Genomic DNA, 26816 nt, shown 5'->3' on the forward strand with positions numbered 1-26816 from the left:
TGCGGCATCCGGACGGAAACGGAGTAAGGTGTGTTACTTTTATTGAAGAACGTTTTTGATGACCTGGCTGGGCCGCTCTTTAGACGTTTTAGTGCCTTTTGTGCTTTTGGTGATGCTGCAGCATGTCAGGTCTTGGGCTGTGTCCGGGGATGCAGGGTTCATCAAGCCGAGTTGTCTAGACTAGAAAGTCCGAGACCACCGGGCAGTGTTCGAAGCTTTGATGATTGACAAGCCGGTATCACAGTTTTAAACGGTACCTTCAGGGTTTTGGGTGGAAGTGACTCGCCTGATGCCCTCCTCTAGTAATAGTTAGGTCAACCTTTGGTGAATATCAACCTGGTCAGTACTCAAAGAATCCACGTTCATTCCTCAACGGCTAAGAAAGTTTAAATATGCCTGCCGGGTCTTATGGATTCCATTGATTATTTTCTTCGGACTTTTGCAGCCACTATCAACCCCACGAAAACGGAGTCCGACAATACTCACCGCCTATTTCACATATGAAAATTTCCAAGACTTGCAAACACAATCTTTTTGATAATTTTTCATTGTTTTTTATATCTTATTACCTCTTCAATTCTTTCTTCTTGACTATCTCTTCCATCGACCCCACACTCTTAACGTCTCATCTTCCCTGTGTGAAGGCTCATCGCAACTACCATGTTATCTTCAATAGCCGGTTTCTTCAGAAAGGCCCCTGTGGCAGCTGCCCGGGCGGTTCCTACAAGGAAAAACTCAGTCTTCATGCCTTTGGTCTGGATAGACTGTGAGATGACCGGTCTCAACGTGGAAAAGGACCATATCATCGAGATCTGCTGCATCATCACAGATGGAGACTTGAACATCGTGGGCCAGAATGGGTACGAATCGACTGTATACGTGTCGAAAAAGATTCTTGATAACATGGGAGAGTGGTGCGTTAACCAGCACGGTAAGCTGGGTCTCACAGCAAAGGTCTTGGCCAACCCCCAGCAAACGTTACTGAAGGTCCAGGATGAGTTGCTCGACTACATCCAGAAGTGGGTTCCTGAGCCACGTACAGGCTTGTTGGCAGGTAACTCCATCCACATGGATAAGTTTTTCATGATGAAAGAGTTTCCCCAGGTTATCGAGCACCTTCATTACCGCTTGGTAGATGTCTCTTCTATTATGGAGGTAGGCAAGCGCCATAACCCACAGCTCATGAAGGCCTGTCCACGCAAGAATGGAGCTCACACTGCTAAATCAGACATTTTGGATAGCATCGCCCAGTTGAGATGGTATAGAGAACACTATCTCCGTGGTCCTGAGGATGAACCAGTTCACAAGAAACAGAAAGTTGAGACTCCAAGATCGCAGAAAATTGTTGACGGGCGTTTGGAAGCTTCCCCCAAGCCCAACCAACCGACTGTGACTGTGGAGAAGTCTTTTGAGCAGACTGAGGATGGCATCAGAGAAATCGAGAGACATATCATCACCTCGAGCAAGTAATACCATGTAAAATAGTTTGTAAATTAGAGTGGTGGGTTTGTCTTTTGTATAGTATCTCAATAGTCTCAACTGTATTATCAGCTGCAATTGTAGGGACTCAATAAACTTCGGTGGATTTTAAAAAAGCCTACTTTACAATTAGCTCATTCATGCAGATTTATCTATACTATTTATCAGTCCTCAGGATCAGACTCGACAGCGACATCGTGGCACTGGAACTTGTCAATAACACCTCTTATTTGATTTGAATCAATAGGCTTCTCCAAAATGGCGTCAAACATGTTCAGATCTTGCGCTTCTTTTGCAAAACCGGTCACAGCAATCACCGGCGTGTCGCTATTGATACCATTGGTGTACCTGATTAATTTGACGGCATCGATAGCATCGACCTTTGGCAATCTGAGTGCAGTAAAAATTAAGTCAAACTTCACTTGACTAGTGGCCCTCCTGATAAGATCGTCACCATCAGATATAGAGAGCACCACGCAGCCCTGCTTCTCAATAAGCTTACCCACAGTGTGTCTGACGATGGGAATCGGCTCGCAATATAGCACGTCTAGTTCGCTTCCTCCAAACTTCATAGATCCATCGGGGGATATAACATTGCCTGAGACTTGATTACCCCCAAAGCTGCCTCCTCTTCTTAAACTATCTCTTCTCTGTCTCACCCTGGAAAGTGCAGAGGAGCTATCCTCTTGGTCAGATGCTGGAGGAGAGTAAAGGACATCACCCGTGTTTCTTTGAAGTATGTTTCTGGCTAATGAGGAAGCGCTTTGTCTAGTGGATAGCGTCCTTTCTTCGATCGTTCTGGTAGACCCACTGCTGCTCTTCCCAGAACTTTCTCTTTTGAGTGATCCAGTGCTATCCTTCTTTATCGAGCCAGAGCTACTCTTGTCTCTCACTGGTGATTGCGACCTATTACCAACGGGTGATACTGGACGTTTGAATGGGCTGCCTGGGTTGACAATCGCTGAAGAAATAGACAGTCCTCTTGACTTCGTTTGTCCTAACGGTGTAGACTCTGAGGAAGAAGAAGAGAAGCTATTCCTATGCTCAAGATGCTCATTTTTCAACCTGTTGATGACATCCTTATTTGCACGTTCGAGCACATTGAGGTTTCGGAAATGGAATGATCCAAACTCACTGGTATCTGCTAGCTTACTGCTTCTGCGCTCTCTTCTACCTAGCATTGGTGAGCCTGGTAAAGAGAGATGTTGAGGGGAGGGATTGGAATCAAAGTAGCTCTCATGTGTTTCGAGTTCCTTTGCTGAGGATGGAACCCTTTCATCGTCCACTGTTGCGTCCTCATCCTCAATCGGGAAGTGTGACATGTCAGCACCCCTGGCATCAAAATAATCTGTCGATTCTGGGTCATCTACCATTGGGATGAAGGAATCTGGCAGTTCAGAATATAATGTGTCCCAATTGATTTGGCGGAAATATGGATGCTGCTTAATCTCGTCAGCGCCATTAAATCCTAGACGATCCTCGTAGTTCAATACCAAGAGTCTCTTGATCAAGTCTTTTGCTTCTGGTGGACAGATTTCCTTCTCTTCGTCTTCAGGCAAGGGAGGCCAATCGATGTCACCATTCAAAATATTTTTGAACACTTGATCAGGAGTATCGGCATGAAAAGGAGGATAACCGAAAAGAAACTCAAAAAGAATACAGCCCATGGACCACCAATCTGAGTATTCTCCCTGTTTATCACCAGTGATAGTTTCAGGGGAAAGATAATCCGGAGTTCCCACAAACTTCTTGACTTCACCTTCTTCCTCGGGGTTGTAGAGAGCGAAGGAACTTATGCTATTGTCATTCTGTTGTGGGCTGTACTGAAAATCATCGTCCACAATGGCAAATGAAGACTCGGATGATGTTCTTGGAAGGGACGGTTTCAACCCAGGTGAGTCCACGCCACTGCTACTAGATCCCGACCTAGTACCGCTCGACTTAAGCATTGATCCTGATCTTTTCTTGCTTGCTTGTGAGCCGTGCGTGTTTGATTCAGAGGGTGACATCTTTGTAGGATTGATGGGGAGTGTTGAGCTTGTGCTTGGTTTGTGTTTGAGATGATCCAAGGTTGGAGACAAGGAAAAGGGAGTCACTGACGACGTACGCTTGTGATGCATGGCTGGTAACAATTCTGGTGAATCGCCACTACCACTTGGAATTAGCGGGCTTTGAGGCAATGGGCCTCCACCCAGTATACTCTTCCTGAAAAGCTCAATAGCATGTTCTGAACTAGAGCTTTTTCTGTGCTGTGCTGTATGTCTTCCAACCACACCGATTCTTGACAAACCGAAATCGGTAAGCTTAAGGTGCCCCGTGCTGTCAATCAAGAGATTATCTGGCTTCAAATCTCTGTGGATGATACCTCTCGTGTGTAAATCGTTGACGCCCACAATAACCTCAGCAATATATCTCTTTGCCCACTTGTCTCCCAAAGTACCCAACATCTTGAGCAATGTGGCACAGTCACCACCATTTAAGTACTCCATCACCAAGTACAAGTAGTCCTTGGTTTGGAAACTGCTGTATAGTTGAGCGACATAAGGGGAATCTGTTTGCTTCATCATAACAGCTCGCTCCGACCGCACATTGAGCACTTGATTCTTAGCAATCATATCCCTTTTTTTGAGACACTTGATGGCCACATAGTCACCGGTAAGTCTTCTCTTAGCCAAGAACACGGCACCGAAAGCTCCTTTACTAATTGCCTTGATGATTTCGTAGTCCCTTATTCCTCCTGTCGATGGTTTCGACGACGGCATCTGTGAGACAAGTAATGGCGATAATGGAGGTTTGCTTGAGAAAGATGAGCTGTTTCTATTATGACCTGGTGTCAAGCCAGAGTTACCGTGCTGTGTTGGAGTGCCCTGTTGTGTTGTCATGAGTGTAGGAAGGGTGTTGCTACCCGAAGAACTGGTTCGTTTCTTGGACAAGGAAGCATGAGGAACCTGGTATTCATCATTGATGTCCGAATGTGTCATGGATGGGGAGCTCAACGGTGAAGACTCCATTCGACTCATGAAGTTTCTCTGAAAAGAATTCAAGTTCGAGCGTTCCGTATACGGAGCGGGAGATAGATGACGTCTTGGTGAAGATACCGTCGATGCATCTGAGGCCAATTCGGGTGGCCTCCTCGTGATGTCAAGATCCCGCAAGGCATCTTCGACATCTCGTCTGCTTTGTCTTGTCTGCGAGGAGCTAGAGGAAGCAGCTGACGCTGGTCGGGAGACCAGGCGAGTTATCTCCTCAATCAGAGGACTCACTCTATCCTTGAGTAAATCTCGAGGAGTGATGGAATGTGGAGAAGTTGATGAGGAAGCTCTTGGTTTGTTATCATACGGCTCGCCAAGAAGCCTGGACTGAGGACTCCGAACTCGAGAAGGCTGTGGAGATAGAAGGTTTCCAGGTTGAGACAATGGCAGCGGCGGAAGGGCAGAGGGTGATGCAGACACAAATGGAGGGCCTGTTGTTGAAGAGGAATCAGAATTTCGGTGACTGCGGTATCCAGAGTCCGTTGAGGACGTTGATCTCCGATGAAATATTGTCCTTGACGACAGTGTTCTGGGTCTATGCTCTGGGTTTTCATGCTGGTAAGTTTTCTCTCTGATTTTGTTCACAGTCTCTTTGACTGACTGAAGCACTAAGAAGTCTACCTCCTGCTTGATTTTATCACCATATTGAATGATCGAAATGAGTCGGGTGAGTGATTCCATTTTTTCGTTGACCAGCCTTTGAGTATCTTCTACCATCATTTTTATGGCAGGGTCTGATGTCTCCAACGCTTTCCAATTCATCACAGCGCTAATGGCACGCTCCGTATTTGGAGAGAATTGAAGCTCTCCAGTTTCTTCATCTTTGTCAGCTGGGTTGATATCAAGAGCCTCATCACAGTATTCCACGATTCGCAGGAGTATTCCGAAGGGAAATTTCCGTGTTCGTAATATCGAGTGCTTCGTGATGGTTTTCAACAGAGGGATGCTACCACGTGGGGATAATCCCTCTGAGCTCATGGAAGGAAGTGGAAGGCCCTTGTACTCGTACACGTTACCAGACGCTACCGAAGATGTAGAAGAGCCTGAGCTGAGGGTCAGTAAGGAGCTCAGAGAGCCTGAGTGAGACTCAAATTGTTGCAGCCAGAGACTGTCCGACACCTTCACAATCAAATCACGCTGATCGGCAAGAGCATCATGGCACGATTGTAGCTCTTCTGACACCCTGTGTTCAACAATGCACAAGTCCGAGTGTTTCTCTATAAACCATGCTGGAATGTTGGACTCACAAATGTGACACAAGATGAGCTTTGGGTCGGGCACGGAATCCTCGTCAATAATTCCAGCTTCCTTGAGACTCAAAAGATAGCCCTCGAAGATTTCTGAGCCGAACCCTAGTAGGTCAAAAAGAGCGTCGGGGATCGTAAGCTCCATATCTATGTGAACAAACGGCTTGACCGTCCAAATGGTATAAGACGGTAGGTTTGTCTTGCTGTCCAGTATAAGAATGCCTTGAGCTTCAAGTTCAATCACCTCTCCGTTGTTGGATACCTGAGAGCTTGTAGATGCATTATCGAAACTTCCTGTTGCAGACGTAGTAGGACTACTTTTATGGTCTGCCGTAGACCCTAGAGCTCCTTCTGGGTCTGTGGTGGTTGACTCATGTACAGCCTTTCCTAGATCTTCTTCCTCCACGTCGTTGATATCCTTCTCCTCCACATCGTTCGTGGCAGTTAGAAACTTGACCTTGTAAGAGGCGTTGTCCTGGATCATCTGAGCCACGGCGTTATTAAACACCTGTAGGTCCTGACTGGAAGATCCAATGAGGATATTCAGGATGGGCTTGTTCACGAGCTTCTTTACCTGGGTACCCACAACCAACTCCCAGTTTTTCAGAATGTATCGTATGTTACCGTCCAAATCCAACTCCATTACCACAGCTGGGTTGTTCGAAGCAAGCCGAAGATCTATCTGCTCCTTGAGGATATCTGTGAAATCGTGGCCTATGTTCTTCCGCTCAGCCTCAGACTCCAGGGGAACCTCCAAAGGTGATACGGACCTCAAGTCCTTTCTGTCGATATGGCCGGCATTGTACTCGGGATCATGAAAGATGGCATTCAGAGGATCTGGATTTTGTCGATCACTGTCCGGACGTAGGAGTCCCAGTGCCTCCTTGTCTTTCGGTTCTGCCATGATAGTGTATCTGTTGATTGAGAAAAAAGCTGGGGTTCAGACAGGACTGAGGTGTGGGGCGCCAGTATCAACACTTTTCAGATATGAGATATATCGGGTCCTCCAATGTCAATCGGACTGAAATCGGACTGTCTTTACAGATTGCGTGTTTCGTTTGCGTTTGCTAGTGGGCTGCTGGAAGCGGCTCGGGACTCCATTTCGCAGCCATTCGCAGGTATACCACCCGGAACAGTGAGGCACCTTCCCGGCAAGAACCGAAATGTTACTTTTTGAAGAGAATTGATGTGAAGGGGTAATAATTGGGGCTTAGACTGTTCTGGAAACAGCATTATTCGATTCAGTTATGTTATATGTGGTCAAGCAGATGGCACATGGGTTAGTTGAGATAAGGCGGAGGCCAGCAGATGCCAAACAATTGGATGCAAATATTGAATAGAGCTGGGGTGAGTTTGCTCTGTTATTTTGATGATGACAAATCCTGCCGTCTTTTGAAGGAGTTGTCACAAGCGCATCGATCAGTAAGTACGACGTATCGGTGCATATCGGTACGATACGGTCGCATAACGGCTTCCGAAGTTACAAAATCCTGGAGCATGAAATTGTACCCAGAAAGGAATACATAACTGTTTGTTGGCTTTTAATTTTTGTGGCAACGAGGCCACTGAGTTATGATACTTCCGGGAAGACTTTCCGAATATAGCCGGCCCTACGTTATGAGGTGCATCTTGAAGTTGAACCACTTTACCGAACATTCATTCCGCAAGCGTGTACGAGCAGCTTGCAGTGCCACGCTTGGAAGGGGGTATTCACGGCCAACTCTTTATGAAATCTCCAAAGCCGGCTTTTGTCTCAATTTTATGTAATACCATAAAAAGCGCTGAGGACGGCCAAATTGCAGCTGCACGTTTTCTCTTGGCTCAAGCATGATAAATTTGTAGGAGTGGGTACACAAAAATGGATGTTTACCGTCCCCACACTTTCTAGAGACTTTTCATTAAAACTGAAGGAGACAAAGAGAGATACAGTTACTTTTCTGTTAATTTCAAGAAATTTAATGTATTGGTCGAATTTTTATAGTGATGTTTTTGATTTTTATGTGAGTTGTTTCCTCAAATGCAAGGAAAAAGTCTGTGGCTTGAGTCGAATTTCGCAGATCAAGCACAAAATACACAGTTGGGAAGAATTCTCCAAACCAAAGCCCAGAATAACATTGGTTAGATACAAGCCCCCGTTATCAATCAATAAATTACAATTAAATATTCAAATCAGTTTTTAGGCTGATGTCAGTAGAAATGACAGCTCATACTGATGAGTCATGACATGCATCAGGACGTCTGCAGCCTGATAACGAAGAAATCAACATAAAATATCAATTGGTCTAGCTGCAAATCGATGTTCTACGTAAATAGACTGTAAGTATCAATTAGACCATAAGGTCAAGCCCGGCTTGTTGGAAACCCGGGCGGCCGCAACTGGTGCGAGCCTCTGTTGAAGAATTAAATGTATATAAAGTTTTTCTGTCATGCCGCCACGCCGGACGGCAACCAAAGCCATTAGTCATGCCCAGTAGAGTTGGATCTAAAGGGCGGGGTTGTGTTATCGTAACGTCGTTAAAAGTTGGATTTTAATCGATGCTAATGTCAGCTCGTTTGGGGCGCTCTACGTGAACGAGTAGGTGGGCGTCTCAAGCGACCGCTTCTTGATCAGGTCCAAGAGCTCCAGGTTGCTCCTTTCGTTCTTTTCCAAAATCAATTGCTTCAAGCACTTGTTTTCCATCTCAAGTGTCTTCACCTTCTTCTCAAGCAGGCCCAACTTGTCTTGAAGTTGGCGGGCCTTCTCCTCCATCTGCTTCTCCTTCAACTTCTTCTTGACCCTGAAACGGGCGGAGGCAGCAGTGTTCTTCTTGCGCTTGAGTTCTTCGACGGAAAGTGGCTCATGAGCGGAAAGAGACTCGGCATCAGGTTCAACGCCATCCGTCTCCTCCTCCTTGATCTGAGCCAATGGCACCCTCTGCAGGGGGAGCTCCACCTTGGGAGTTGGGAGCTGTAGCTGCTGTTGTTGCTGTTTAGAGGGCGCCAGGTGGTCGGCCAGGAAAACATCCAAGTCGAAAAAGTCAGTGTGGGAAAAAACGTCCAAGTCGGGAATCAGGCCCAGGCTTTGCTCCTCAAGAGCTGGCAGTTCCCACTCTAGATTTAGATCGGCAAGGTAGTCGGAGGGTTGGAAGTTCATGGTGGATGAGTTTGTTGTTTGATTGAGGGAAAACGACGGTATTTAAGTTGTGCGACAGAATCAGAGGAGTCAGAAAAATTTTTTTTTTTTTTGCTCCTGCTGCGAATTACTTACTCATACCTGCCATTTAAGCGCTGCACTCCCTAATTGATTAAACGACCATACTCGACGAGGCCATGGAGCTGTGGTAAGACGACAATGGGAAAAATTTGTATCAAGCGAATATTTGAGCATGTCACATAGTGTAGAGCACCCAGTTTGCGGTGAAAAATCGCTTACTAAGCTTACATAATTGCTTACGTAACCGCGGGCGTACGGACCAAATTAGAAAACAAAAGCGGCTATTCTAGCGGCAATGCTTAAGCCAAGTCGGCACCAGGCGTAATCTTCCGCTGAGCATCAAGTCGCCCAATTAAAATGACGGCAATATCTCCGACAGCTGATCCCTGCAATTGTACGCTTTTTTCCAGACCAGGAACTTCCACAATCGCGATTTGCACCCAACCGAGGCCCCCACGCGAGCATGCTCAAGAGAGTATATTCAACATTTGGTTGATTGGGTGATATGGCGGAGCAGCTTAATCCGGTCGACTTAAATAGTTTTTGTGTAAAAATCCGAGATGGTAAAAACCCATTTCCTAATTTTTTTTCCTTCCTCTCACAATTTGGGGGATCCAGGGGTAGCTGTATTGGAATGTCGGCTGAGCAGAATAGGCACTAATCAAGCCAATCAGGCGAGAAACCGTTTTCGTTCCATTGTCGCCACTTAACAATCCCAAAGTCCGGAAAATCCCTATGTCTTATCACATCAGATAGCTTTATTATGAAGTTCCCTGCCTAGACGAGTCGCTGATCAAAAAACCCAGTTGCTGTGATTTTGTTTAACACTCTGACATCACTAGCAATGCTACTGGCCCTCAGTGCAATCTTCAGCTGCAGACCAGTGCATGCTTAGTGTCACAAACTTGACCCACGGAAAAAAAATCGACAGAACTAATTTTTGATCTCTCCAGTCGTTTCACAAATACATTCAGCTACATTTCGGCAAATACCAAATTTAGTCCTTTTGTATATACCCAGGCACCAAGGGGTGCTGCTGCCTAAACATAGCAGATTCTAGTTCGTAAGTGGGTGCCAGGACCCTTCTAGTGTCATAGGAAGCCGGTTGTCAAGGAAAGCTCGGGGCGGCCTGGGCCCCAAACTCCACTAAAGGCGGCTCCGGTTTCGCAAAATTTTCATATCACTTAAGAGCCCATGCGCCATGGGCAATAAGCACAGTTGCACCGCGGTCATCGCTGCCTTTTATGCACCAACGTGGCTCGCGGCGTCGTTCCTGAGATGGGGCGGTGAATTTTTATTTTCTTTCTCCATCTATGCGGTGGGGCGCCCCATGCCAGGAGGTGCAAGTTGAAGGTACCTTTGTAATTGCAGACGTGGAGGAGACTCGTCGACATTGATCGCGGCGGCAAAACAAGCTCATCGCATGGCGAGACCCTACCACCGACAGTGTAGCGCCAGAAGTAGGAAGGCAATTGCTCAGGGTCATCCAGTGGCCTTGAGTGCTTCTAAAATGGCAAGGTCGAGCCTCATTAGGCTTTCTTGTCTTCGGTCTTGTCATTGACTTTCAAGTAATCTGCTCGTTTATGCAATTGGCCCTGCGGCGATGGCTGCGAAATGCAACTTCTCGCCAATTCTAGTCCATTTTTTCGCACGAGCGAGTTGCTCTGAAAGCGCCGTGGCGGAAACCCTATACCAATTTCGCCGTGGGGCAAAGTTTGTGACATTTTATCCCACCTCTTCCGAGGTTAGTGGTTGAGAGTGTCCACAAGCAGCTTCAACACGAAACCCTCGCCATTTTCCTCTGGCTGGCGCATGAGGTTTCGTGGAACATTGGCATAGGGCCGGCCTTGCGGCGAGCTCTGAGACTGGCTCCGTGGTTTTCCACCTGCCGCCTGCGAGTAGCTTTTTTCTTGGGGCATGGTGGACAGACCTGGAGGAGAATTAGAAGCCCCTTGAGTGGCCAGAGTCTGCGCTTGTGCCTTGCCCTGGGACTGGCGACGCTTATAAGGGATGCCGTTGACTGCGCACATCCAGATTCTCGTCTTGTAAATCCTGAATAACTCACGCACCAAGTCTCTGAAGTCGATTCTGCGCGAGGTGGAATAGTAGAAGATCAACTTCTTGCGGTCAAATTGGTATTCGGCGTCCACCAACTTCATCTGGTTCAAGTCCAGCAGGCTCAACAGGCTCAGGCCGTTCTTGTCCAAGGCGCTGGAAGTCGAGGCGATTTTCGCTAGACACAAACGACAAGCCTTCTCCTCGTCCTGCTTCTTGTTCAAGATCTGGACAGTCTCGCTGTGTTGGGCCAAACCAATTATTGGCTTGGGAAAGTGAAGTGTAGGGGGCGCGGCGCCGCCGTGGGGTGTACCATGGAGCAGCCTCACCAGGAGATCGCCCACGGAGGTGTCGCAGAGAGCGGCCTGCTGCTCTAAGAACTGAAGAAGCTTGAGAAGACGAGCTTCGTCGATGGAAATGTTCAATTTCACGATTTTGCCCAAATCACGGCCGCGGTCTGCTTCCACCATGACCAAGTCACCCACGCCAATTGGCTGCGTGAGCGAGCTGGGGAGGTAGAAGACGTCGATACGGCCGGCCTTGAAAGCCACGAGCACTAGTTGCGCATCATGCAACTGGCTCTCGACGGGAAACTTGGGGAGTTGGTACAGGTCCAGAAGATATTTTTCTTCGTCAAAAAAGCGCTGCGAGAGGTATTCGGCCGTGACCTTGACACGCTGGTGGGGGTCGGCCGAAAAATAGGCATCCACGGAGTCGACAGCGGTCGTTTCAGGTTGCTGCTGAGCGGCGGGCGCTGAGACGGGAAACTCGTGGTTTTCTTTTGGCGGACTTTGCACGTTGGTGGGGCTGGAGTGGTTCTGGGGCGGATTAGCGCTGCGCGGAACGTAATTCAGAAATGCCTGCCCATTGAAACCGTGAGGCTGTTCGGAGTGGTGGAGGGGGCCGGGCCAGCCAAATTGGGGCATATTTTGAAGCTGCTGGGGGTGCAAGCCTGGCGGCTGGAGGTGGTGGTGCTGGTGTTGTTGCTGTTGCTGGGACTGGTTGCCCGGGAAAACGTCGCCCACCAGGTGACGGCGGGCAGAGTCCCACTGGGGCAGCTCGGGCGGGCGCCAAGGGTCCCAGAGCCCCGGTGCGAAGGTTGGGCCTTGGTCGAGACTGCCCTGGCGAGGCTGCAACGAGGCCCGGTGCGCGGAGGAGTCTACTTGCCGTTCGGAGGGCATGGGTGCCCAGATGCTCTGCTCGAGCGAATTGCGGCGGGAGCCTTGGAACGGCAGAAATTGTGGTGATGTGTTCATGGGAGGATCTGCCAAAGTAGCAAAAGTGTGTGGACAGGGGTGTTTGGGGGGTCCACTCTAGGGTGTGTTGTGGCGGAGGTAACGATGCCACTTGGAGGATAGGCCGACTTGATCAATCTTCAGCCGAGCCTTGAGTTGGTTTTGGCTCTTGGTCTCTGGACAACAGCTTATCGAGATAGCTTGGAGCGGTTGGTCCCGAGTGTCTAAAGCGCAAACAGGCGAGAAGCGCTGGCGGAAGTGGAAAATTCGGGGACGAGCGGTGCCTGTGGCGGGAAGCTCGAGTCTAAGTCTAGTGGGGTGTGGAATACGCCGGGAGCGACTAATTTGTGTTGAGAGGTTGTGAAAAGACGGCTCGGACTCGGGGGAAAAAAGGGCGTGGGCCGGTTTATATGGCACCGCAGAATGGGGTGGGAGGGGCGGTTTGGCTGCGAATGCGGAATCGCGTGAGGCATAGTGGCCCGAGCATAATGGCCTGGCGCCCCTTGCCTGCCCAACCTTAACGACGAGACAGGCTCCGGCGAGGCCACCGAAGGAAGAGAGAGCGAGAGCGGGACGATCTACCGTGGCAGAGAAGAGAATGTTGAGAAGATTTGAAAAAGCAGGTGTTTTGAAAAACCTCTGAAAAAATTGGGAGGACTTCACCCCCTGGACTCCCTGGGGGCTCGGTCACACAAGGCTCCCCGAGCAGTCCCTGACCGTTGCGGACCCTCGACGTAGTGCGGCAATCGCCTCGCGCATTGATTCCAGTCTCCAAACCGCCTTGCAGCCAGGGCTCCCTGGGGGTTCACAAAACCCCTCGAGGCGGCAGCACCCGCTGAAGATTTTGAAAAAGTTCCCCCAATACGTCGAGATTTTCGACTGACCGCCTTCTCCATTTTAGCTTTGGCCCGCAGCTTGGCGCATCTTGGCTGCCTTGAACGACAATGCTTTCTCTCGCGACCTCCGCACCGCCTTAGTATCGCGAGGCTGAAGCTTTCCTCTTTTGTGCTGCGCAGGGTCCTTAAGCCCAGGCTCCCCAGTCCTGTCCTGGATCCCTGGCCTGGGGGAATTTGCTTCTTACTTTCTAGCGAGGTTTGGTTTGTTTCTTTTGGCGTTTGGGTGCCTCGAGAAACTCGTATATTCTGCCTACAACGCTCCATTCACAAACGAACAATTCCAAGTTCAATGACTGGAGCAGCCTCTTGTCGAGTCTCTCAAAGGCTCTTGTGCTGTACTGGGCCTGGGCCTGCGGCTGACTCGAGACTTCCGAATTCGTAGAACCTTATCTTATCTGGGCTTATCTGCCGTGCCCAGCACTAAGAGAGAATTTAGTGCAAATCTTGGTTTTCTCCTAGGGAGTCTTAATGTTTAGTTGTTGGAATGGCTTCGCCTTTCCATCTACCCCAGGTTCCCATCCCGGTTCCCCCCCAGTCACTAACCGACCGCCTCACCTCAACACAATAACCCCTCGACTTTCTCCCTCCAAAACCTTACATTTCAAGGAGACCCTTGCACAGGGTCTGCCAGCGCCCAGTCTGGCCCCCTAACCCCCACTACTCTACATCGCCTGTCTCAGATTATCAATTACCTGTCCATACTCCGTCGTACGTACCTGGCATCCTCACTGTCCGATTATCTCCAGCACTGCACAACTCTCCCTCAAGAACTGAACATCTCTCCGCTCTTTTAAAATTACTGGTACTGTTGCTGGTTGGGCATGTTGCCGTTGCCCATCCCACCAAAGTAACCGCCGTAAGGGTCGTTGTAGCTCCCGCCCTGGGGGATCGGCAATCCTCCCAGAGGATGGCCTTGGCCTTGGTACGGCATCTGGTGTGGCATGTGTGTAGGTGGTAACTGCTGCTGGTGGGCAGCTGCTGCCTGATGCTGATGTGCCTGTACTTGCTGGGGATGTGGAATCTGCTGTTGTTGCTGTGGAGGCTGCTGCTGAGCCTGAGGTGGAGCTGGGCTCTGGTCGGGCAGCTCTTGCGAGTTGCCGTCGCTCTGCTCCCCTTGCTCGTCGCCCAATCCTTCTTCGGGCGCATTCAAGCATGCCTGGATCAAGTTCTTACCCTCTGACTTCGTCACAAGAGGTTGCAACTTGGGCGTGGTGAAAGTATACACAAGACCGGTCTCACTCACAACCAACAACAACACCTGCGTACCCGTCAACACCGACAATTCGTACGCCTTCTTCATGATACCGGCTTTTCTTTTAGAAAAAGTAATATGTCTTCTAGACTTGTCCTGAATAAACTTGATCTCAATCTTTCTTCTCTCCTTCTGCTGTTTACCCCCCGTGGGCTCGTCGTCCTCCTCCTCGTCACCACCGACAGAGCCTCGAGCGAATTGTGGCTCCTGAGAGTCAAGCTCATCATTGCCTTCCAATTTGGCTTGGTTTGTCACTCCGGACATCTTGTTGTTAGTATATCTCTAAAAAAAAAAATAACAAGGGGATTTGAGCGAAAATTCCGTGCCACCGGCAACAACAAATCCACCAACGCCACCAGCCCTCTCGGGGCTTCGGGTACTTTGCTATTGACACGGCTGAATCATTGCTCAGGTTGTTGTTGACACGATGATGTTCATGATGCACCGTCCACTTTGGGAAGGTCTTCGTGCCCAATTGGGTAACATGGTTGAATCGTCTCACCTTGAGTAGCAGTGATCCAGCGATTGAATGAAAATCATCGAATACTTGCGGTAGGCTGACGACAGCCTAAAGCTTCTATCAAATCCCCTATACTTTAACTCGAACACATACCTTCGACACGTTCTGATATGGTAAAGCTTTATCAAGCAAGATCAAAACAGGACTTGGGGAATTTGAGAATTTAACTCCTTTTGGAGGTTCGGTCTGTGCACGTCCCGTACCAAATTTTACGCACAATACCTCTCAGATTTACTGCGGCAGGCCAAGCCGGGGCCTCGCATGCTCCCTTATTTCTGCACCCCCGAGTTTTCAGGGACATAGAAATAATGTTCGAGCGTCGGCCGGCATGCCAAAAGACCGAGCCCCGACACAGTTAAGATTGACTGCCTCGCAGGAATGTTTTGCAACTGAGGTTGACATTTTGTGTGGCCAGCGGAGTCCATGGGGTCCAACACTGGGGTCTAGACCCTGTGGACTATTTTTAAAATAAATGGTTCTTTGTGCTGTCAGGTGTCGCTTGTGCTTGTGAATATCGCCTTCGAGAGCCCTTTGTTCTCGGCTGGTGCTGAGGCTGATGCTCACCCGCCTAATGTATTTGGCTGCAAAAGGACCCCCTCAAAAACTTGGCACTTAAGAAGCCGTGGCGAGCGTAGAATGGCGCCGAGGTGAACAAGCGAGTGCAATTGTCAATTGTAAATGTTGGGTTGATTATAGACAATGGCGAGGCACAGCTTAGTGGAGGTGACTCAGCTTGATTGGCGAGCAACAAGGCTGTAGAATGCAATTGAGTGGAAATAGGAGTCAGGTTGCCATTAGGAGTCAGCGTGTGAATTTTGCAGCCATCGAGACACGAGTTGCAGTAGTCAACGTAAAAGTTGAGGTGCCTTCAGCCGCTCATTATGTACGAGCCAATCGCTCCTGAAACGCCAATTGATACCGCGTGTAAGCAGTTTGGATTACCAATATTGCCGAAACAATAAACCTATTCTGCCACTGCAGTTGATTCAGCGGTTTCATTTGGGTGTGCCACATCGGAAACCAGATCGACTGATTCTGTAGACGTCTTGGCTGCTTCGGAAGCATCGCGTTGTTCTTGGCCATTCGAGTCAGACTCTTGAACCTCTGCAGCTGCTTCACTTTCCTGCTTGATTCCGTTTTCAGGACCAGGGGTCAAGCCAGGAGTTTGGTTCGGAGTTTCCTGCGGCGTTGGCAAAACGAGGTCTTCCATAGTTAATGTACAAGTCTCCAAAGAGAAATTTTTAAGCAAGTTTGCAATTGTGCTTTTCACACTTTTAGAAGGGAGTTTCTCCTCTGGCTTGTGAGCAGCCACGAGCAAGCTCCTGTAGAGTGGAGACTTCGTAAACACAGCCAATGGGGCCTCCTGGGCGAGCTTTCCTGCTGCTCGAAGCTCCTTGTTGATTGTGTTCTCGTTCGAGATTTCCCCATCAAGCAAGGCGGGGGCGACTTTCTGAAATATTATTTCGAATTGTTCGTTATAATATGCTGAATTTTCCTGCAATTCGGCCGAAGTGGGGAATTCACTTACGAAGGCATTCTGTTCTTTCTCATCATCAAAAACGTAGTCGCCCGTTTCGAAATCAAACACGCTATCATTGAGACCCCAATCGCTGCCATACTCGTCATTCTCCGGTTCACTTGCGTTCTCAAGATCTTTCTCGTATTCTTCATAGGATGAATAGCGTTCAACCTTCGGCTTTTTTGGGGTCTTTGGCTTAGCAGGTGCTTGTTTCTTACCCTTTTTATCTTTCGGCTTAAGGTTGAGTTTCAACTTGAGCTTCTTCTGAGGTGGTTCAGGGTCCAGATCTGGGGGTCCTCTCGATCCCCATAAATTGAATTCATTCATGTCTGGAGGGTTCTGTGCCAATTCGTACGCGAAGACAAGAAGTTCGTCTTTCTTCTTCCCTGCCGTGGAGTGTTTATCCAAAAACAGCTGTATATCGTTATCCAGGAGCACTTTTAGGTCATGGTTTCTAATCCAAATGTAAGTGTCATCACTGAAAAATCTCACAGGCACGAGAATTGTCGGCAGCGTCTTCTTCTGCTGTTTCACCGACTTGGGTTTGAGTTTCTTGATGTTGTCTGGTAAGATCTCTTCATCAAGCACCATAGCGGGCCAAGCTCTGTAGCCTTTAACCTTGGCTAGAACAATCGTTCTAGGTGCCAATCCAAGCTCTTCTTGTAGCGTCAGATCCGATTTTGCTTCCATCTGTTCTGCTTCAGGCATATTCAAAAGATCAAGAAACAACGGTCTCGCGTATCGAATGCAGGTCACAATGTGGATGACCGTTTGTGATTCTGATAAAAGAGAACTAATCGATTTGGGCAAGACATATGAGTGTGGAGATGAAAAGTATAACTTTTGTTAAGTTAGACTGTTTGTTTACATTTTGATTGATAGGATTGGAGAGCGGGATTGTGAAGTGATTCTTCCAGATGGCTGCGAAACCGAAGGATGAAAGCAAGGGGCATTTACACTACATTTGCTTCTGAATTAAAAATAAATTATATGAATTTTTGAATGTTCTCTTCCGAACAAAAGCAATATTTTGACTAACGGTTACCTAGGGTTGGTGGTATTATCCTTTGAGGTGGGTGCCGCCAGTCGCGTCGATTGCGGCGCAGTGCCTTGTTTGACTGTTTAATTTTGGTCATTGGGGAATAAGAGCTTTTTTGCTCCAATTGAGAGGGGCCAAATTGACGTAAATTGGAGGAGAACATTTTCAATCTCCGACATGTTCAGATCCCGAGACAGCGAGACCTGCTCCACCACTCGAAGGGCAAAAACACTTAACTTCACTTCAATTTGAATTGACCTTCAGAAATCATACCGCACTTCACAGCCAAATCAACTCTTATATCGATCTTGCAATTCCGATTATGTCTCACCGCGACCGGCCTGCGACCACCTCCAGAGACACTCTCCAGCGGTGCCCACAAGGTCATCATCCCAAAACTCCAAACACGACACCGCCAATTGCACATCAATCTCCTTTAGATTATCCCCCTTCCAAAGCCTGACAACCCCGTTTTCGCTGCCAACAGCCACCGTTCCTTCCAGCAGAGCGCAACCGACCCGCGATTTCGCAGCCACGGCCTCGCTGCAGAAACTGGCCTCTCTCGCCCCATTTGCAGCCATTCGCACGGCCCCGTCCTCAAACACCACCGCCAACTCCTCGGTGTCCATGCCCACAACAGCACCGTGGCGCCCAAAATCAAGCTCCTCGTGGACCTCGTTCCGCAAATCGACAAATTGCACCTTCCCGTCGGCGCCGCCAGCGTAAATACCGTTTTCAGCAGCGCCCAAAGCGTACAAATTGTCTCGAGCCACTTTTGCCAGATGCACCGCTCGGGCGCCCGCGCGAGTGTCCCAGAAGCTCACAGCGCAGGCGGCGCCAGCAGAAACAGCGCAGTGCGGACTGAGCCAGGCGCACGCTGCCGCCAGATCTGGCGCCGAAGGCCGCGACACCGCCGTACGCTGGGCCTTAATTACGTCCCACGTCAGAACCGTGGACCCTGCCGCGGCGAAAACGGTGCTGGTGGCGTCGCAAAAGGAAACGTCCAAAACAGCCAGGGAGGAACACTTTTTGGAAAAATAGCTCTTTGGGGCGTAGAATTGCAATGGGCTTGTGGGGCCTGGGGAGTCTTCGTTTCCGCCTATGTAGTTCTGGCGCGCCTTGGGCAGGTAACTCAGGTGTGGGCCCGATTGACTGGGATTGGACTGAGCGAATTGGGCATTTTGTAGGGCGTCTTCAAGCAGAACGAGCGCTAGCGAGGACTCGGTGGTGCCTACGACAGCGTGTGACGGCAGCACCACCGCTAGCGCTGAAAGCATGGGTGGTTCTGTGGAAGAGATGTGGTAGATGAGATAGTTCGTGGAGCGCGACTAGTAGAGATGGGGTGGACGAGAAGGAAGGCGCATAGGGAAGAATTGAGTGAGGTCTTTGGGAAAGGGTAGTCAGTCAAAAGGAATTGAACCAGATTCTTTGTAAAATAATTGCAGCAGACTGGACCTCGTTGTAGTGAGTGGTGATGGAAGTTCAATAAAGAATGGCTGCGAAAAGATGTCACGATGGAAGCCACCACACGAAAGGGTGTCAAAGTTCTGTGCTACCTAGACAAATGGAGGAGCAAGTTTTTTTGAAGTGATACTACAGTATGTTAGTTTGTGAATGCATTGATAAGTTGGTAATTCCGAAGCATTCGTTGACGTGCAGCCTACCCTGGCCAGCTATATCGCTTTCCAGGACCAACACTTATACCAATGTTGACGAATTCATGGAAGTACTTTCTTGGACTGGAAAATTCTCCCTGTTGATTGACGGTTCATTGGTATTGAAAGCTGTTGTTAGCTATGCCCTCGGACGCCTTGGGGGTCTGGAATCTCTCGGTGGTCTTGAAGGTCTTGGTTCGCGAGGCTCCCTTGGCTCTCTTGGCTCCCTTGGGGTTCGTGGTGGTCTTGGTGGTCTTGGAGGCTTTGGAGGCCTGGGCAAGCCGCCAGGTGGAGTCTGATTTGACATCGTTTAGATTGAAAGTAGTAGAAACTAGTTGCTGTTCAACTGTAAAATAAAGGGAGAAGATAACTTAAGAATTATGACAAAATTAAGAGGATTACTTCAGAGGATATGGCGTGAATTTATAGTGTAGCGGCTGCATTGTTTCAGCGATGTCTGAGAGTCTCGAATCATGGGTATGAATCTCCAAATGTAGCAAGTTTGATGCATGGGAAATTAGACATTAATATTCTGTGGGATATTATTTATCAACAGAGAAATTGGGGGCTGAGTTCAGAAAAATCAAGGGAAATAGCCAAAAGTATGACGATCATGGCAGATCATTGAGCAAGGGGACCAGGATTCACAAGACATAACACAAGGTTAAAGCTAGCTTGATCCTCATAGTGATACCTGTCCTTTGTTTTGGTCAGATGAGGACTGAATAGAGAGCTGGGTTGGTATTGCCCACTGACTCTGAAATGGAGGCTCGTTGTATCTCGTTTACTGCAGCACGAAGCATAGTACTCAATTGTCTTTGATATAATGGATAATCAACTGTCTCAACCCAGTATTCGAAAGAAATACTCTTAGTTTATTCCACTCAGCAATGATAGTGGCCGAATCCTGGGATTGATCACCAAAATCCAGCTGCTGATACTACTACCGCATTTTGCAGCCATCACCACAAACACCTTCTTCCACACATGTCAAACTTGCCCCAGCCACGATCCTACATTTCCTACTTTGACGGTCGAACACTCGAGTACATAGTCATAGAGGGCAATCAGTCCAGGTGCTTTGCCACTCTGCTCACTTCACAACGTCCTCATGTTTGGCCCAACACAACAGAAGCTGGAGACCCTCTTGGAATGCCGCAAACGGTGGAGGTGCTGCGTTGGTATCACAATCTGAATTACCATATTAACAGTAGCAGGCCACCGCCTCCGTATTACAGTTACCGGCAGAGAGGGGGGTTTCGCCATAGCATGACGGTGGCCCAACCGCAAGTTCCAGCGAGCCATACCAATGGGAACCACGAATTCAATAATTATTATAACGGTTACTCGAGTTTTGTCAATCCGCCGAACCAGACGGTGAATGGTCATAATTTGCCGAATAACCCGGATGTGCCAATGAATCCTTCTGAAGGTGCTGCTCAAGAGCCACAAACTGATGCACAAAATGACCAGGAAGTATCGACATTACCTAATCTTGAAACTTCGAAACTAAGAAATAGTTGTGTTTCCCTGCCCTTGCCAGACAGTCCGACATTATCTGTTCTTGAGGCCAGGAGACGTCAAGCACAGACTGATAAGAAGTCTGAGGAGAAGACGGACCAACAGCCAAAAAAGGAAATCTCAAAAGATGAAAGCATAAACAAAGAAGAAGAAGAAAAGGACGTTGTGAAGAAGGAAGAGGAAGAAGCTAAAGATTTGACTCCTAGTCCAGAATCAAGCACCAGTCGCCAAACCGATCCAGACTTCCAGCCGTAGTTGGCGACATTATCAGTATGATAGGAGCTAATGAGGAGTTGATCATATCTTCTACAATCCGTCAAGAAACGTGCAAATGATGAACCTCTATTTTTTTTAGTATGTTACATATAATGAATTCCAGCATGAACGTGGCCGACTTTCCTACCTCAACAGACAAAATACCTCTCCACCTTGCTCGTGAATTTCCACCAGATGTTCCGCCATAGGCGTTTCTGACTGCTTTTCCAGGAATTTTGCTGCTTGAGTCTCGCTTCGTAGGACGCAACATCCTCTGGTAAATCCCATTTGAACTCGGTTTCTTCTGGCAGAGGTTTTTGCATTACCTGTAATCTGGGAGTCGCTTCGTAGGAGGTGATTTCCTCTATCACATCAATAGTTGATTGAGACGAACAACTATCTGAGCTTTTAGCAAGGGAGTCAAAGTATGGATCGAGAAGGCTATCATTCAAGTTCAACATTGATTCATTGAACTCCAATACACATCTTGAGATTTGAAGGTAAGATGAATGAGGCGAAGTGTTGATGTATGGTTCTTTCTCATTTAAATGGAGAAAGTCTTGTGCTATAAGTGCATCTTGTACTATTTCTTCTGGGAGAACAAACGAAGTTCTGTTGCTAAGGGTGTTCATTGACTCGAGTAGGTGTCAATAATCGGACGCTGGAGGTTTCTACGGTACTGTCATGGCTAGTGTTTGAGGTGTGCAAGAGATCTGAAACATGATGTACTAGTACAAGAGAAGTGGAAGAAGTCTAGCCAACAAGTCAGTCTTCAGTTCATAATACAGCCAGCAAAAGTATATTCACAAGTAGGGAGCTCTTGTTCCAGTTACAAAGTGTTGTGTGTGGTCTATGATACTCCACTTCGATCCAGACATCCAGAGAACCCGAATCAGAGAAGTCCACAAAAACACTAAGTAATCACAAACATTATTCTAACTAAGAACGTTCACCAAACTTACCTCTGAGCTCTAAAACCATCGTCTCTTCACATGGACCAGAATCTGGGGCGGATTGCGCACAAGGAGACATCATACCACCACCACTTTGCTGGTTTTTAACCGTGAGATCCAACAAGCACCAATTGAGCACTTTGACGTGACTTTTCAAGCAGCAAAAGCCGACTTAATAATCCACACACACAAAGCTAGCCCGAATTGCATCCCTAGACCTTGGTGATTTATTGGAGGCCTTGGCTGCGAAATCTGGGCTGCATTTATGCGGCTCAACCTCAGGCCACGAGGCGGCGTAGAAGCCATTGACACCATCGAGTCGGGAATTCCAGAAACAATGCGCATTCTGGAAGATCCCACAGGAGCTACAGCGAGAATAATCCAACATTTTGAAACCTCCTTTTCGCTGCTTCTCTAACTTCCACTAAATGTGCCATTGTAGCAGATCCCCGCGGCTCGGAGCCCCACAAGCAGCATCCACTGTAATGGAGTTTCACCGCTTTATTGAAAAAGGATAAGGACTACCGCTCAATCCTTGGATTTTGATTTTTCCGTAATTACCAAAAATTGACTTTGTAGAACCCAATTGGTCGACATTCTCCCTGAAATATTTGCTCCGATCGCTCCGAGCCGCAGGATTGCAACCGCCCATGTCTTCTGCAGATGCACCCAGATTTTCAGGATAGATACGAGGAAATTCAAGGAAGCACAGAAAACTTCAAAACGAGAGAAGAACCATAACACATAAATACAGAATTCTTCAATTGCGCCTCAATTTACCTAAATCAACTCCTTCTCCGCCTTTAAAGGCACTTTGTCCTGTCTACCCCAGGCTAGCGCGGGCGCCCAACCAATTTCCGCAGAACACGGGTAGCCAGAGGTCCACATTTCCAGCACGTTTTTGAGAAATAATTTGCCAAAAACCACTCAATTGCAGATATCGGCATCATATAATTTTAAAAATCTAAAAAGGTTATATCATTTTCGGGCTCCTCCCTCACTATGGAGGTACCTTCTATGTCAGGCCACCTGAATTTGGCGCCGCGCTGTCTCGGTCCCGGAGTAGCTCTATAGACCGCCCGTACACTCCTTCCACCTTTTCTCTTCTTCACCTTTTTTCCAAATTTGCTTCAGAAGATGGGAGACTACGTTACTCCGGCAGAAATGCCGCATCCCCGCTTGAAAAGAACCAATACCGGTTTCACTCAAAACCAGATCATTGCCTTTGATGCACAGATCCCTGAGTCTGCTAAGGCCATCTGGAGAAAGTACTCCAAACTTCACAAGTCCAAGGATGAAGTAAACACAATTACCAACGACGAGTTTGAGCGCAGCTTTGTTAGCAAGGTGGAGTTCAATTTGGCCAGAAACATGTACAATTGTGATGCCATGGCTGCCTACCATGCGGCGCTGGAGTCTATCAGAGACACCTTGCTTGTGGATTGGGCCAATACCCAGCAGAAACAGACGATCCACAACGGAAAGAGGGTTTACTACTTGTCGCTCGAGTTTCTTATGGGCAGAGCCATGGACAATGCCTTGATCAACTTGAAAGGCCGTAAGACCGTGGAAACAGCTTTGGGTGGATTGGGATTCAACCTCGAGGATGTGCTTGAGGAAGAACCCGACGCAGGTCTCGGAAACGGTGGTTTGGGCCGTTTGGCTGCCTGTTTTGTAGACTCCCTTTCTTCCAGAAACTACTCTGGTTGGGGTTACGGCTTGAACTACCAGTACGGTATCTTCAAGCAGCGCATCATCGACGGATACCAAGTGGAAACGCCCGACTATTGGTTGAAAAACCTGAACCCTTGGGAGATCGACCGTCACGAAATTCAGATTCCTGTGAACTTCTACGGTGATGTCGAGGAGGTATACGACGAGGCATCTGGAGAAACCAAGAGAGTGTGGAACAGTGGTGACCAGGTTCTTGCTGTGGCCTGTGATTTCCCTGTTCCTGGTTACAACACCTCCAACACCAACAACCTTCGTTTATGGAACGCTAGACCCACCAGTGAATTCGACTTCAACAAGTTCAACGCCGGAGACTATCAGCAGTCAGTTGCCGCTCAGCAAAACGCAGAATCAATCACTTCTGTTCTTTACCCTAACGATAACTTTGACAAGGGAAAGGAGTTGCGTTTGAAGCAGCAGTACTTCTGGGTGGCAGCTTCTTTGCACGACATTGTCAGAAGATACAAGAAGAACCACAAGAGCGACTTTTCCAAATTTAGCGAGCAGGTGGCAATTCAGTTGAACGATACCCATCCAACTTTGGCAATTGTTGAGTTGCAGCGTATCTTGGTGGACGTCGAGGGCTTGCCATGGGACGATGCCTGGGCTGTCGTGACCAGAACATTCGCTTACACCAACCATACCGTCATGTCTGAGGCATTGGAGAAATGGCCAGTCTACGTTTTGGGCAATTTGTTACCTCGTCACTTGCAGATCATTTATGATATCAACTACTACTTCTTGAAGAGCGTTGAGTCGAGGTTCCCTGACGACCGTGATTTGCTCGGCCGTGTTTCCATTATCGAAGAGGGTGAGCCCAAGTCCGTTAGAATGGCCTACTTGGCAATCATTGGATCCCACAAGGTTAATGGTGTTGCCGAGTTGCATTCCGAGTTGATCAAGACGACTATTTTCAAGGATTTTGTCCAGATTTTTGGTCCCGACAAGTTCATCAATGTCACTAACGGTATTACCCCGAGAAGATGGTTGCGCCAGGCCAATCCAGAATTGGCTGCTTTGATTTCTGAGAAACTCAACGACAAGGATTACGAGTTCTTGACGCATTTGGGCCGTTTGAAGCAGCTTGAGCAGTTTGTTGATGACGATGATTTCTTGAAGCGTTGGGATGCTATCAAATTCAACAATAAGCGGAAACTCGCTGCTCTTGTGAAGGCTGAAACTGATGTTGACTTGGACCCTACTGTTATGTTCGATGTTCAGGTCAAGCGTATCCACGAATACAAGAGACAGCAGTTGAACATCTTTGCAACAATCTACAGGTACTTGAGAATTAAGGAGTTGCAAAGAGAGGGTGTGTCCATTGATGACATTAAATTGAAACATTTCATCTCCAAGGCTACCATTATTGGTGGAAAGGCCGCTCCCGGTTACTACATGGCCAAGACCATCATTCACTTGGTGAATACTGTGGGTGAGGTAGTTAACAATGATACTGAGATTGACAACTTATTGAAGGTGGTCTTCATCCCAGACTATAATGTCTCCAAGACTGAGATTATCTGCCCTGGTTCTGATTTGTCAAACCACATTTCGACGGCTGGAACCGAAGCCCTGGGTACCTCGAACATGAAGTTCTCGCTCAATGGTGGCCTCATTATTGGAACTGTTGATGGTGCTAACGTGGAGATTACCAGAGAGATTGGAGAAGAGAATATTTTCTTGTTCGGCAATTTGGCCGAGTCTGTTGAAGAGATCAGACACAAGCATCTTTTCGAAGGTGTGAAGGTGCCAGAGACTTTGCAAAAGGTATTTGATGCCATCAACCTGGGTATGTTCGGTGACCCATCAGAGTTTAGACCTTTGATAGACTCCATCACTCAGCATGGTGACTACTACTTGGTGACAGATGACTTTGACTTGTACTTGGAATGTCAAGACAGGTTGGAGAAAGTGTATGGTCACCACGGAGGTGATCTGACGGACAAGGACCATTTGCACAGATGGGTCAAGAAGTCTGTTTTGTCTGTTGCTAACATGGGCTTTTTCTCTTCTGACAGATGCGTTGACGAGTATGCCGAGAACATCTGGAATGTTGAGCCACTTAACGAGTAAGTTTTACACGGAACACCATTTGATCCTTGTGCCCACGAATACTATTATTTTAAGATGTATCATGTCGTAATGCGGGGCTAACGTTGTGAATTAGCGCCTCACAGACTAGATTCTCAACAGCTTCACAAAATACTCAGTCTCTCATACTTCTCGGTCTATTGTTGCACGGTTCGATACATAAGGGATCTACAATCACCTATTGTCCACCGTGAGTGAAAAAAGCCAAATCGCGTTTCATTCCCTTCGTAAATGCGTGGTGATACGAATATTTTGAAAACGGCATCAATTCGGTCTTTTTCACCTGGTGACCTATTAATACTTGCGTTCTCGCGATATAGGAAATTTGCGTATGTGCCCACAATAGCGATCTCATAGGCTGTGCAATTCTTCACAACGCCTAATCCTGGTTTCCCAATTTAGAAAAAAACGCTGAATAGATTTATGGCATGTCATTTACCATACTAAGAGGACTTGAGTCTCTTCAGTATCTTTCTCTAGTTGAGTGGCTTTGAAATTATCGAGGTGGCTTAGAAGGCAGCTCACATGAGATAAGGGAGCTAGAATTTTTCACAACCATCGTAGGGGAACCCGAGAGTGACAGAGTTTAAGTAATGAAGGGAAACCTTATTACCGCTATAAGTGTCTCTAGTTCCGATAACTTGTATAATATCTAAATTTCCGAGGCACGTCATGGCGCATGTATTCTGGAAAGAGCCCCTCGATTCTGAATAATAGCGGAGTTTCCAGATCAATTCCGCTCTGGTCTGTAGAACAAGGGCCCACACTCTTGCGCTTACGTTGAAAGGTTCAGCTTTGTTGCAAACCTTAAGTTTATACTTTCTTCAGAGGACACCTCTGTGAATTCGAGCTCTTGCAAGTCTACCCAAGATAAGCAAGATCAGAGTTCACAACTCTAAAAGCAATCAACACTAGGCAGCAAAAATACATATAACCAACCTTCTCTTTTCAAAAATCGAATAACAAGCTACTAATCTCTTTGCTCTCGAGAAATACAAAATCATGTGTGCTTCTTGATCTCAAAGGACCCTCGGCACTTACAACTGCCGAACCCGCAGAACATCGAGCACAGCCTGCAAAACACAAAAACTTATGAAAGCTTCACCCTCATAATGCAAACCAAAAAAACCAACATTGCCTAAA

The 26816-nt window shown here is 47.8% G+C and overlaps 10 protein-coding genes across 10 annotated transcripts; 3 read left to right on the plus strand and 7 right to left on the minus strand.

Moving 5' to 3' along the window:
* Positions 1–660: 660 nt before the first annotated feature.
* Positions 661–1470, plus strand: REX2 (Rex2p; the record flags this gene model as incomplete). Its single annotated transcript, XM_024855755.1, has 1 exon — positions 661–1470. One exon carries the CDS (start codon positions 661–663, stop codon positions 1468–1470), a length of 810 nt encoding a protein of 269 aa, XP_024715354.1.
* Positions 1471–1643: 173 nt separating this feature from the next.
* RIM15 (protein kinase) lies at positions 1644–6662 on the minus strand (the record flags this gene model as incomplete). Its single annotated transcript, XM_024855756.1, has 2 exons — positions 1644–4800; positions 5035–6662. The coding sequence occupies 2 exons, from the start codon at positions 6660–6662 to the stop codon at positions 1644–1646; spliced, it is 4785 nt and encodes a 1594-aa protein (XP_024715355.1).
* A 1659-nt stretch (positions 6663–8321) lies between these two features.
* On the minus strand, positions 8322–8891 carry MET28 (Met28p; the record flags this gene model as incomplete). Its single annotated transcript, XM_024855757.1, has 1 exon — positions 8322–8891. The coding sequence occupies one exon, from the start codon at positions 8889–8891 to the stop codon at positions 8322–8324; it is 570 nt and encodes a 189-aa protein (XP_024715356.1).
* Positions 8892–10696: 1805 nt separating this feature from the next.
* On the minus strand, positions 10697–12262 carry C7M61_000306 (uncharacterized protein; the record flags this gene model as incomplete). The annotated part of the gene is made up of 1 exon (XM_024855758.1): positions 10697–12262. The coding sequence occupies one exon, from the start codon at positions 12260–12262 to the stop codon at positions 10697–10699; it is 1566 nt and encodes a 521-aa protein (XP_024715357.1).
* A 1671-nt stretch (positions 12263–13933) lies between these two features.
* MCM1 (transcription factor) lies at positions 13934–14653 on the minus strand (the record flags this gene model as incomplete). The annotated part of the gene is made up of 1 exon (XM_024855759.1): positions 13934–14653. One exon carries the CDS (start codon positions 14651–14653, stop codon positions 13934–13936), a length of 720 nt encoding a protein of 239 aa, XP_024715358.1.
* A 1220-nt stretch (positions 14654–15873) lies between these two features.
* Positions 15874–17136, minus strand: C7M61_000308 (uncharacterized protein; the record flags this gene model as incomplete). The annotated part of the gene is made up of 1 exon (XM_024855760.1): positions 15874–17136. One exon carries the CDS (start codon positions 17134–17136, stop codon positions 15874–15876), a length of 1263 nt encoding a protein of 420 aa, XP_024715359.1.
* Positions 17137–17787: 651 nt separating this feature from the next.
* C7M61_000309 (uncharacterized protein) lies at positions 17788–18744 on the minus strand (the record flags this gene model as incomplete). The annotated part of the gene is made up of 1 exon (XM_024855761.1): positions 17788–18744. The coding sequence occupies one exon, from the start codon at positions 18742–18744 to the stop codon at positions 17788–17790; it is 957 nt and encodes a 318-aa protein (XP_024715360.1).
* Positions 18745–20391: 1647 nt separating this feature from the next.
* C7M61_000310 (uncharacterized protein) lies at positions 20392–20898 on the plus strand (the record flags this gene model as incomplete). The annotated part of the gene is made up of 1 exon (XM_024855762.1): positions 20392–20898. The coding sequence occupies one exon, from the start codon at positions 20392–20394 to the stop codon at positions 20896–20898; it is 507 nt and encodes a 168-aa protein (XP_024715361.1).
* A 149-nt stretch (positions 20899–21047) lies between these two features.
* Positions 21048–21530, minus strand: C7M61_000311 (uncharacterized protein; the record flags this gene model as incomplete). Its single annotated transcript, XM_024855763.1, has 1 exon — positions 21048–21530. One exon carries the CDS (start codon positions 21528–21530, stop codon positions 21048–21050), a length of 483 nt encoding a protein of 160 aa, XP_024715362.1.
* Positions 21531–22988: 1458 nt separating this feature from the next.
* GPH1 (glycogen phosphorylase) lies at positions 22989–25655 on the plus strand (the record flags this gene model as incomplete). Its single annotated transcript, XM_024855764.1, has 1 exon — positions 22989–25655. One exon carries the CDS (start codon positions 22989–22991, stop codon positions 25653–25655), a length of 2667 nt encoding a protein of 888 aa, XP_024715363.1.
* Positions 25656–26816: the final 1161 nt, after the last annotated feature.

Source organism: Candidozyma pseudohaemuli (assembly GCF_003013735.1).
Source record: "Candidozyma pseudohaemuli strain B12108 chromosome Unknown scaffold00001, whole genome shotgun sequence".
NCBI classification, from domain to species: Eukaryota; Fungi; Ascomycota; class Pichiomycetes; order Serinales; family Metschnikowiaceae; genus Candidozyma; species Candidozyma pseudohaemuli.